The following is a 10,988-nucleotide window of genomic DNA, read 5'->3' as shown; positions in this document are numbered from 1 at the left end:
ATGAGGTCACCGAGGGATTATACCGTTGGCGGTGCTTTTCGTGGGCTGGAAGCATGAGCCCTCACTAAGAATCACAGGCTCCATCTCAGACTTCCGAAATGCAGGTCTGCAATTTAACGTCTTTCCCAAGTGATAGGCATGCACATTCGTGTTTGAAAAAGGGGGTCGGCTGAAGGGCAGGGATGGATATGAGGCAAAAGTCAAGGAGGAGCCAAAACGGACAGGAGCTGACTTGAGCTAAGATCTCTGAATTTAGGCATAACAACACAGGAGGTCCTGAATGGTTAAATTCTCAGCCATTTAAAAAAAAAAAAAATAGCGAGGCTCAAACTCAGGGCTTTTACGCATGCTTGGCAAAACTCTCCATCTCCACTCCATTTTCTTCAGTCCAAGTTTCCCATTCTTGGTCTTCTTTTACATTTTGAATAAACCAGTCAGCCAGATCTTTGTCTGGTTCGGTTCGAGCTGGCCTGATTCTATTGCTTAGGCCTAGTCCGGTTGCTAAGGTACGGAGCGTCACGGTTGCTGGGAAATGACGTCACTCGGCGGGCGGGCCGAGCAGCCTCTCCGCCCTCCCGATTGGTCGGCATGTTGGGGTTAGCTTCGCAGTCCCGTGGGCGCCACGGCTGTTTTCCAGACTCCGCTGCTCCCGGGCTCGTCCCCAGGCCTCGGACGGCACTCAGCGACGGAGACCTGACTTAGGCCGCCCTCCCAGGCCTTTTGGCCTCTCAGGTGCTTTTTTTGACTCAGTGCCGGGAGTTGGGACGGCTACCCGAACCGTGGGGCATTGCGGAAATTATAGTTCTAAACTGAATCTGGGTGGACGCTAAGCTTTGGAAAGGAAAAAAAGAAAAGAAAGAAAGAAAAACTTATAGGACTAGGTGCCCTGGTCTCAAAAGGATGACGAGGAGTCCTAACTAGGCATCGGGGTATTTGCATTGTTTCGTTGTTTTGTTTTTTGTTTTTCCAGGTATGAACTACACTTGATCCATCACTTTCCAGGCAAAACTGTTCTTTATCCACTGTTGACGGGATCGGGGGTGATGGAGGCATCACCTGTCAGCCCGGTGAAAGAGAAGCACACCGCGCAGCCGCGGCCACGGGAAGAGAATGCCCAGCAAAGCCTGGATGCGGCCGTCCGGTTTAGGCGGCAGGCCCCAGGCCCCTCCCCTGAGGCCCTGAAGCTGGGAGCAAGACCCGACCCAGCCAGTGGAAGAGAATGTAGAATTGTAGAGGATGAAGAGGTTGAAAACCCGGTGGCTGGGCTTGAGGGTGACGCTGATGAGTCTCACGTCTCCGCCGAAGAGGTGGCGGAGCCTCTCCGAGCCTCTGATCTTTGGTACTGCCCTGACGGGAGTTTTGTAAAGAAGATCATAGTTCGTGGCCGTGGCTTAGACAAACCCAAACTCGGCTCCCAGTGCCGAGTGTTGGCTTCGGGGTTTCCTTTTGGGTCTGGGATGCCAGAGGGCTGGACTGAACTAACCATAGGCATTGGGCAATGGAGGGAAAAAACTTGGGGGGAAATCACAGAAAAATGCCTGGAGTCCATGTGTCAAGGCGAGGAAGCGGAGATTCATCTTCCTGGGTCCTCTGCACCTCTTGCCAAGCTCAGACTGGATTCCTTCACTAAGGGTCGGGACTCCTGGGAGTTGGAGGCTATGGAGAAGGAGGCCCTGGCCAGTGAGGAGCACTCCAGGGGTACAGAACTGTTCCGAGCCGGCAATCCTCAGGGGGCTGCCCGATGCTATGGACGGGCTCTCCGGCTGCTGCTGACCTTACCCCCACCCGGACCCCCAGAACAAGCGATCCTCTACGCCAATCTGGCCGCCTGCCAGTTGCTGCTAGGGCAACCCCAGTTGGCCGCCCAGAGCTGTGACCGCGCGCTGGAGCGGCAGCCGGGCCATTTAAAAGCCCTGTACCGAAGAGGGGTTGCTCAGGCTGCCCTGGGGAACTTGGAGAAAGCAACTGCTGACCTCAAGAAAGTGCTAGCCGCTGACCCCAAAAACCGTGCAGCCCAAGAGGAGCTGGGCAAAGTGGTCACTCAGGGAAAGAAACAGGATGCTGGGCTGGCGCGGGGTCTTCGAAAGATGTTCAGCTGATTAAAAAGTTAGACTTTAAAAGAGACGAGGAACCCGTGAATTGTGTTCTGTGTTGGGGGACTTTTAAGGGCCCCAAAGGGGTTTCAGTTCATACCCAGCAATGGTGTCAGTGAGCCACTTGGGGGTGAGGTGGCTTATCCACCTCTTAAAATCTGTGTATTTATTATGTGTATATATGCCTTTGTGTACCTGAGGATGTCAGATTTGCATCCCCTGGAGCTGGAGTTATAGATGGTTGTGAGTCACCTGGTGTGGGTTCTGGGAATGGAATCCAGGTCCAGGTCCTTGCAAGAGCAATAATCTCTCTCTCTCTCTCTCTCTCTCTCTCTCTCTCTCTCTCTCTCTCTCTCTCTCTCTCTCTCACACACACACACACACACACACACACACACACACACACACACACACACACACACAGGGTTTCTCTGTGTACCCCTGGCTGTCCTGGAACTCGCTCTGTAGACCAGGTTGGCTTTGAACTCGGAAATCCGCCTGTCTCTGCCTGGGATTAAAGACCTGCGCCGCCACCACTCTGCGCAATAAACCCTCTTGACTGCTGAGTTATCACTCCGTCCTAGATGCTGGACCTTGATTGTTTGATTGATTGATTGATTACGTGTGCATTTGTGCCTTCCTGAGTTTATGGGCAACGCGTGGGTGCAGATGTCTGAGGAAAACCTCAGTCCAGTCCAGATGCTGGAACGCTAAGTGCTAGGAACTACATTTCCCAAGAGGCTGCTCTCTGGGGGCCTCTACGGCGCGCGCGCAGTTCCGCCTGGACGTGTGGAGTGGCTGACCGCTGCCATGTTCCCATTGGCCCAACGTGTACAGTCACCGCTCCTTCGTGTCATGTGCTTGGCACTCACGCCCCTGACTGGTCAGGAAGGCTTCCGGGGTGCCCGGTTTTCTTCAGCGAGCCCATTGATTTGCCGGGGCCCGGGAGAGGCGGGCCCGGGAGCCGGCTCATGGTGGGGGGTGGGGGGAAGATGGCGGAGCTGATGCTCCTCAGCGAGATCGCCGACCCGACGCGCTTCTTCACCGACAACCTGCTGAGCCCGGAGGACTGGGGTGTGCAGAGGGAGGCCCGGGGGCAGGGAGCGGGCTGTGGCCGGCCGTGGGCCCGCGGCACGCGGGGAGGCGGCAGAGGGCGGACGCCGAGCCCATGGTCTGGGGGAGCGCGCCGCGAGGCCCGTGCTGGCCCGGGATGCGGGAGGAGGGCAGATCTTGTCCTCCCGCGGGAGCACGGGGCCGCCCCGGGCCGGGGGAGAGGGGCCGGACTCCTTAGGGTGACTGGCTCCGCGAGTGGGCGGGCGGTGGGTCTGGCCCGGCCGGGCCAATGAGGGATGGAGCCGGGCCGGGCGGGCGGGCGGGCGAGCCTCCTGACACCCGGCCTCCCTGCAGACAGCACCTTGTACAGTGGCCTGGATGAAGTGGCCGAGGAGCAGACGCAGTTATTCCGTTGCGTGGAGCAGGATGTCCCGGTATTGCTACCTCAGCGTTTCTCCTGTAACCCTTGGTGGTGGTGGTGGGGGGACCCCAAGCCCGGAGTCATCTCCAAGCCAGAGCTCATCCGAGACACACCCCTGCTTTTGTTAAACCCGAAAACTGCGAGGAGAAAGACGAGTTTCACCACTGTCTGATTGGAGCAAGCTTTATTCTAGAGGCCAGCCCGCTGTCCCACCCTAAGTCGGGGTTTTTGAGAGCAGCCCCTTCTGGACTTTCGAGGTCCCTTTTATGGGGGAAAGATAAAAGATTAACAGCTGTAAGCGTCTTTACAGGAGCAAGAGAATTGATTGTTAGATATTGTTAGGAAAAATACAAGTATTTTTGTAAAGTGTGGGCGCTCAACACAAGGGGCTCCTTAATTTGCAAGGTATGTTGCTCATCTTTGGGGCTCACACTTGCTCACTTTCCTGCCCTCGCTTAGTTTGACAGCAGCTCTCTGGACGTGGGGATGGATGTCAGCCCCCCTGAGCCCCCTTGGGACCCTCTACCTATCTTCCCAGGTAAGGGACCCTTAGTATCCCCTCATCTTTCTCCGCTGCATCCCTGAGTCCTTGAGTGCACACTCTGCACAGGTGTCTGTACCCCACTTTTCCATCCCGTGTGCATGTGCGTGCGCGCGTGTGTTTGTCCATCCTCGCTCTCCGACCCCCGCCGCCAGCACCGCCCTTTGGACAGCTCCGGCTTTGCTTCCTGTTTACTTGTTTTGCAGTATTAGCTTCCTGCAAGCAGGATGGGCCTTTGGCACGGAGCCGTATTCCCAGTCCTTCCTGGTTGTTTCCTAACGTTTTGTCTTCCAGATCTTCAGGTGAAGTCTGAGCCGTCCTCTCCCTGCTCTTCCTCCTCCCTCAGCTCAGAGTCATCGCATCTTTCCGCAGAGCCCTCCAGCCAGGTGAGAGCCGCCCCTCTGGTTCTCTGTGGCAGGAGTTCCGCTCCGTTGGCTGCACTTCTGGGTGCTGGGGTTCTTTCTATTTGTCCGCTGTGAGTCCTGAAGTGAGTGGGAGTTTCTTCTCAGTCATGACACCTCGTTTTCTGCACGTCCACTCTGGTGTGCAGAAGGAAGATGGGCCTTCTCCGTGTGCAGAGAGGTGGCGGTGGTAGGGAAAACAGCATTGGTACCAGCTGAGAATTCTCAAACTGCTCTCCCCCCGGTTGGCCACTGTGATGTGATATTTGCAATCTCGAGATTTTTGTTGACTCCCCTGAGAAGAAAATAGAAAGAAAGAACACAGAGCCAGAGAGCCTAGGCAGAGTCTCAGGACTAGTCCGACCACAGTCGGTTTGTTAGCGCTCAGGCCTCTGTTCTCACTCTGACTCTCAGCACCCCTCTGGCTGTCTTTCCTTCTGTCTCCCCCCTCCCTGCTGCACCCTAGCTCTCACAGGTTCCCGGAGTGGGGGAGGTGCTGAATGTGAAGACAGAGTCCTTAGCACCCCCACTCTGCCTGCTGGGAGATGATCCAGCATCCCCATTTGAAACAGTCCAAATCACCGTGGGCTCTGCCTCTGATGATCCCTCAGGTAATCACACCTTGTCACACACCCACTGGGGGCTGGAGAGATGGCTGGGGGGTGGGGGGCGCTAGCATTTGTTCCTGTGGGTGATTTGCAGAGATTTGACAAGGTTGGGAGGTTCTGAGGTAGCTGAAGCTTTGTGATATGTTCCTAGGAGGCTAACTTGTCAGTCCGAAGGGAACTTAGGTGAGGTGAGAGGCAGTGAGTCTTCAGGGTCAGTTAAGTTTGAGTGCATGGGGGACATGAGAATGGAGGTGACAGAAAACAGTTCAGGGTGGGAGTCAGGAGCTGGTCACTGTCAACATGAAAGTGCATTGGTTCTGGAGGTTAGAATTGGGTAGGAACAGGCTGGAGAGATGGCACAGTGGTTAAGAGTACTGGCTGCTCTTCCAGAGGACCCAGGTTCAATTCCCAGCACCCACATGGTGGCTCACAACTGTCTATAACTCTAGTTCCAGGGGTTACAAGCCCCTCTTCTGGCTTCATGCACTTACAAATGCTCATGCACATAAAATAAAAATCTTAGGAAGAATTGCATCGGAATGTGAGTCCTGTGATTGCAGAGCCTGTCCTTGCTCAGGGCTCTTCCACACGGACAGTCTGTGGAGAAGGAATAGGAACCAGCAGATGGGTGAGGTGGCCTTGAGGAAAACTAGCAGCTGTGGGTGTGAAACGTTAGGGAAGCCACTGAAATAGAAAGGAATGTCCCAGTGGGTGGGGAGCTCGACACTCATCCCATGGCTCCTCCTTCAGGGACTCCGGAGTCCAGGTAAAGGAGAAATGACCCTTTTCTCCTTTCCTTTTCAGTATTTATCTGGTAGCCAGCCTCTTCTCTTAAAGATTTATTTTGGATGTGTGAGCATTTTGCCTTCATGTGCACCATGTGTGTGCCTGATGCCCCCAGGAGTCAGGAGAGGGCGTCAGATGCCCTGGGGTCACTGACAGTTGTCCTAGGAATGGTCCTCTGCAGGTGCAGCAGGCTCTCTCGACCACTGAGCATCTCTCCAGCCCGATAGCCAGCTCTTGTATCTTCCTGCCCCCTACAGATATCCAGACCAAGGTAGAGCCTGCCTCGCCATCTTCTTCTGTCAACTCTGAGGCCTCCCTGCTCTCAGCAGATTCCCCCAGCCAGGTGCACCCATTTCCTCTCTTCTGCAGCCCCAGCCCTCCCCAGGGAGTCCCGCGGCCCCCACTCCATCCCCGACACGCCCAGATAATATCTCGGGACTGCCCCACACAGGCTTTCATAGGAGAGGAGGTTCTGGAAGTGAAGACGGAGTCCCCGTCCCCTCCGGGCTGCCTCCTGTGGGATGTCCCAGCCCCTTCACTCGGAGCTGTCCAGATCAGCATGGGTCCGTCCCCTGATAGTTCCTCAGGTAACGGGGCCTCCTGACCTGGGGTCCCCGGGGGCAGCCCTTACAGTGCTGTCGTTCCTTCCTCCCTCCCTCTCGTCTTCCCTCAGGGAAAGCTCCGGCCGCTCGGAAGCCTCCGCTGCAGCCTAAACCTGTGGTGCTAACCACAGTTCAGGTGCCGCCCCGGGCCGGGCCCCCCAGCACTGCCGTCCTTCTGCAGCCCCTCGTCCAGCAGCCCGCAGGTGTGGAAGGTGGAGAGGGGACCTTGTCAGCCAGCTTGCTGCCACTGGGGTCCCTGACGCTGCAGTGTTGGTGTGAGTGTGGGAGAGCCAGGACGCTAACCCGCTCTGACTCGCTCTGTGGCTTTCTCAGTGTCTCCAGTAGTCCTCATCCAAGGTGCTATTCGAGTCCAGCCTGAAGGGCCAGCCCCCGCAGTTCCCCGACCCGAGAGGAAGAGCATTGTCCCTGCTCCTATGCCTGGGAACGCCTGTCCGCCGGAAGTGGATGTATGTGCTGGGGAGGGGGGAGAGGCTCTTGAACTGGGAGGGGAGAGAGGTCTGTCGGTCTGTGGTGGAAGCAGCGCCGTGGTGGAGGGATGGAGGCCTGAGACCTGGCGCTGGCCTTAAGGTCTGTAGGGGTGCTGTTACAGCAGGCAGAGCGGGATGGACTCCAGTCACATCTGGGGCATCACACGTGCTTGTAGGTGCCAGCCAGCACACGGGCGGTTTCCCGGTGGAAATGCAGGTCAGCTCTTCTAACTGGAGCCCAGTTAGCTTTGGGCTCGGAACAAGAGTTTGGGAAGGAGGAAGCCCCAGGGAGAGGGCTGCCGGGACGCTGGTCCTGCAGTCTCACCGTCCCACACCCGAGGACTGGACGCCGCCCTTCCCTAGAGGGTGGCAGGAGAGGGAAGCACTCTCAGGTCAGGAAGGCAGGAGAGTGGCCATCTGAGCTCTGGGTGACCAGCCCCTGGCGCTGGGGGCATGGTCTCTAACGCGTCTCCCTCTCTGATCCGGTGCCAGGCAAAGCTGCTGAAGCGGCAGCAGCGAATGATCAAGAACCGCGAGTCGGCCTGCCAGTCCCGCCGGAAGAAGAAGGAGTATCTGCAGGGGCTGGAGGCCAGGCTGCAGGCTGTGCTGGCCGACAACCAGCAGCTGCGCAGGGAGAACGCTGCCCTCCGGCGGCGGCTGGAGGCCCTGCTGGCAGAGGTTGGCCTGTGCCACCTACCCTGGGAGGGGGTGGGAACCACAGGCCTCATGGTGACACCGCCCTCCTGTGTCCGCCTCTGCAGAACAGTGAGCTCAAGCTGGGGTCTGGAAACAGGAAGGTGGTCTGCATCATGGTCTTCCTGCTCTTCATTGCCTTCAACTTTGGACCCGTGAGGTGAGACCCTCACCACCTCCCTGGAGCCTCCTGGACGGGGCTGAGCCTCACAGCTGCCCAGTTACTTGCTTGCCATGGGCAGTGTGCTCCTCTTGCACAAGCATTTCTGGCACCCTTAGCCCTGATGGTGTATCCACCAGTCACTGCTTGTTCTACTGTCCCCCCATAGGTGGTGTGCTGTGGGTGGTGGTCATGTTAATAAAAGGTGACTCTGGAGGATGTAGCTCATTTGATAAAGTGCTTAGCATGCAAGTGTGATGCCCTGAGTTTGGTCCTTTGACCCCTGTTCTGAAGAGAGCCAGCTGTGGTAGCATGCACTTACACAGCTGTGGGAAGACAGAGACAGGCAGGTCCTACTGCTTGCCAGCCAGCCAGCCTGGACTACTTGGTGAGCTCTGGGCCGGTGAGAGACAGTGACTCAGAAATAAAATTAAAAGGTGGATTGTGCCTGAGGAATGATAGTCAGGGCTGATCTGACTTCTATATGCACATGTACATGGATACATAAACCCCTGCCCCCAGTGCACACCCACGCTCTCCTTTTCCTGTTTCCTGGACCTGTGAGGCGGGCACCCTCCCACTCCCATCTCGTGGAAGGGAGCCTCAGTCTTGTGGGGCAGATTGGATCTGCACCAGTCAGCAGATTTCTGACTCTTCCTTGAGGAAGCTGGGATGCTTCACTGTCCTGCCTCCCTGCCCACAGCATCAGTGAGCCACCTCCAGCCCCCATCTCCCGGATGAGCCGGGAGGAACCTCGACCCCAGAGACGCCTGCTGGAGTTCTCGGAGCAAGGGCCAGCTCCCGGTGTTGAACCCCTCCCGGAAGCTGCCCAGGGCCCGGAGGAGCAGCAGCCCAGCCCTGCAGGCAGGCCCAGCTTCAGGTGGGAAGCAGAAAGGCCCCTCTCGTTAAGGAGTAGAGCAAGCCTTCCGGAAACCTGCCTTTGCCCAGCACAGAGCCAGAGTTGCTCTTGCCCAGGGGCCTTGCTGGTGCCCTGTGCCAGGCAGTCTCTGGTCACCCTCCTCTGCTTCACTTCAGAAACCTGACGGCCTTCCCTGGTGGGGCCAAGGAGCTACTGCTGAGAGACCTGGACCAGCTCTTCCTCGCCTCTGACTGCCGCCACTTCAACCGGACTGAGTCCCTGAGGTGCGTCCGTCTGCCCTTTGAAGCCCCGCTGTCCGGTGTGGATCGCCAGCTCCCTGCCTTCTCCACCTGCTTGTGTACAAGCTGTGGCCTGTCTCTCTAGGCTTGCTGATGAGCTGAGTGGCTGGGTCCAACGTCACCAGAGAGGTCGACGGAAGATACCTCAGAGGGCCCAGGAGAGACAGGTTAGGAGCCACTGGGTCTGGGTCCTGGAAGGTGAGGTAAAGACTACAACTAAGTGTCCTAGGGTTTCAGGCGGATGTCTTGTAGCGATTTCCGGGGTTGTGGGGCCCATGGAGGAGTGAGTGTGAGATGGCACCAGCTTCCAGGGACCGCCTGTCTCTTTCCCTCTTCCCTTTGCCCTCTTCAAATCTTTAGATACTTCTCCTTCCAGAAGTCTCAGCTGCGGAAGAAGTCTCCCCCAGTGAAACCCGCCCCCACCCAACCTCCGGGACCTCCTGAGAGGTGAGTGAGTGTTGGGTGAGCATTTACTAAGTGAAGTCACTAGAAAGAGCTGGACCCCAGGAGATGTCACATTGTCCCAGCAGGAATCTGTCCTCCCAGCAAGGCCTTTGTCTCTTTCCTCTCAGCGGCCTCCTAAGTCTGTCCTTACTTGCCTAGGGACCCCGTGGGCCAGCTGCAGCTCTACCGCCACCCAGGCCGCTCACAGCCTGAGTTTCTAGACGCCATCGACCGGCGGGAAGACACCTTCTACGTTGTCTCCTTCCGAAGGGTGAGCCCCCGCCCCCATCCATCTGCCTGTCACCCTGGGCCCTGTCATAGTAAGGGGAAGGTAAAGAGCAGAGCCAGGGAACCTGTCGGCGTGTCTTCCTCGGCCACCCGGGCACGCGCCTTCTGCTCCTAGGACCACTTGCTGCTCCCGGCCATCAGCCACAACAAGACATCCAGACCCAAGATGTCCCTGGTGATGCCAGCCATGGCCCCCAATGGTAATTCTTCCCTCTGCCTATGGGGAGGGTTCTGAAGCCCGAAACTGAGGAAGGAGTTCTTGCCCAGATCCAGCAGGGGGAGCTAAGGGAGAAGGTGAGAATAGGGGTGTTCAGAGAGATGAGGCTCACAGAAGACTGTGCCTGAAATCCTAGTGCTGAGGCCTCGGTGGAAGGTGGGAGGATGGAGTGGGTCTGGGTCACATGGTGAGACCCTTCCCAGCCAGACCCAAAGCTGCTTCGGCAGGTGGCTAGGCAGAGTGGGTGGGCGGGAGCCTGCTGGACTGCTCACTTTATTTTCTTTCCTCCGTCTCCTCCCGTGTGTCCCTCACTTGTCATTGTCATTGACTTCCCTAACCACCTTCCCCACCGTCCCCATCCACCACCACGTGCCTCCCCTCCCTTCCCCTCCTTTAACTCCCCTTCCTACAGAGACCGTGTCAGGCCGGGGGCCCCCAGGGGACTATGAGGAGATGATGCAGATCGAGTGTGAGGTCATGGACACCAGGGTGATTCACATCAAGACCTCCACGGTGCCCCCCTCGCTCCGAAAGCAGCCGTCCCCGACCCCAGGCAACACCACAGGTGGCCCCTTGCCAGCTTCTGCAGCCGGCCAGGCCGGCCAGGCCTCCCACCAGCCCCTCTACCTCAACCACCCCTGACTTCTGCAGCCCCCATTGGCTTAGAACTGCTTGGGGGACCTGACCCTGGGACCTGGGGCGATGGGTAAAGAAAGCAGGGTGTGGGGATTAAGCACTTAATGGGAGTAGGGTGGGTAGTTCACCTCTCCTCACCTCTGTTCAGAATATAGGGCTCCTCTCGCTCTGCAAACCCCTAGTCCCCTCTTTCTCCGAGGATACCGCGTAAGGTTCAGTTCAGGGCTGGGTTGCCTCCCATAACCTCTTTGTTCTTTCGTTTATCTCTTTGGGAGTGGAGGTGGGACTTTGGTCCCCAGGTGGGACAAGAGATGTTCTTGGGTGGTGGAAGTCAGTTGATGTGTGTGTCTATCTTTTTTTATTATTATTAAATAAACAACTCAGAGGGAGTTAAAGAGA

The 10,988-nt window shown here is 57.2% G+C and overlaps 2 protein-coding genes across 4 annotated transcripts; both read left to right on the top strand.

The window, feature by feature from the left end:
- The first annotated feature begins 573 nt into the window (after positions 1-573).
- Fkbpl (FKBP prolyl isomerase like) lies at positions 574-2,124 on the top strand. The gene is made up of 2 exons (XM_028887896.2): positions 574-732; positions 971-2,124. Exon 2 carries the CDS (start codon positions 1,044-1,046, stop codon positions 2,097-2,099), a length of 1,056 nt encoding a protein of 351 aa, XP_028743729.1. The 5' UTR covers positions 574-732; positions 971-1,043; the 3' UTR covers positions 2,100-2,124.
- Positions 2,125-3,026: 902 nt separating this feature from the next.
- Positions 3,027-10,988, top strand: Atf6b (activating transcription factor 6 beta). 3 transcript variants are annotated; one of them, XM_028887961.2, is made up of 18 exons: positions 3,029-3,167; positions 3,501-3,580; positions 4,027-4,105; positions 4,403-4,494; positions 4,976-5,120; positions 6,161-6,246; positions 6,355-6,466; positions 6,577-6,708; positions 6,839-6,972; positions 7,486-7,671; positions 7,755-7,846; positions 8,550-8,726; positions 8,882-8,989; positions 9,090-9,171; positions 9,381-9,451; positions 9,608-9,719; positions 9,852-9,936; positions 10,366-10,988. In XM_028887961.2, the coding sequence occupies exons 1-18, from the start codon at positions 3,065-3,067 to the stop codon at positions 10,593-10,595; spliced, it is 2,106 nt and encodes a 701-aa protein (XP_028743794.1). In that variant the 5' UTR covers positions 3,029-3,064; the 3' UTR covers positions 10,596-10,988. The 3 variants fall into 3 exon arrangements, with proteins under 3 accessions (XP_028743795.1, XP_028743794.1, XP_028743792.1); XM_028887959.2 differs by having other exon boundaries at positions 6,355-6,490; XM_028887962.2 differs by lacking the exons at positions 9,852-9,936; positions 10,366-10,988 and having other exon boundaries at positions 3,027-3,167; positions 6,355-6,490; positions 9,365-9,451; positions 9,608-9,699.

The sequence above is a fragment of the Peromyscus leucopus genome, chromosome 16_21, assembly GCF_004664715.2.
Source record: "Peromyscus leucopus breed LL Stock chromosome 16_21, UCI_PerLeu_2.1, whole genome shotgun sequence".
In the NCBI taxonomy this organism is placed as follows: Eukaryota; Metazoa; Chordata; class Mammalia; order Rodentia; family Cricetidae; genus Peromyscus; species Peromyscus leucopus.
The sequence above is the reverse complement of the archived record's forward strand: the minus strand, read 5'-3'. Positions and strand labels throughout refer to the sequence as shown.

Coding starts and splice junctions, on each gene's coding strand:
- Atf6b (XM_028887959.2), top strand. CDS start 3,065: ATGGTGGGGGGTGGGGGGAAGATGGCGGAGCTGATGCTCCTCAGCGAG. Junction 8,990..9,089: donor AACCGGACTGAGTCCCTGAG/GTGCGTCCGTCT, acceptor CTGTCTCTCTAG/GCTTGCTGATGAGCTGAGTG. Junction 9,937..10,365: donor GCCAGCCATGGCCCCCAATG/GTAATTCTTCCC, acceptor CCCTTCCTACAG/AGACCGTGTCAGGCCGGGGG.
- Fkbpl (XM_028887896.2), top strand. CDS start 1,044: ATGGAGGCATCACCTGTCAGCCCGGTGAAAGAGAAGCACACCGCGCAG.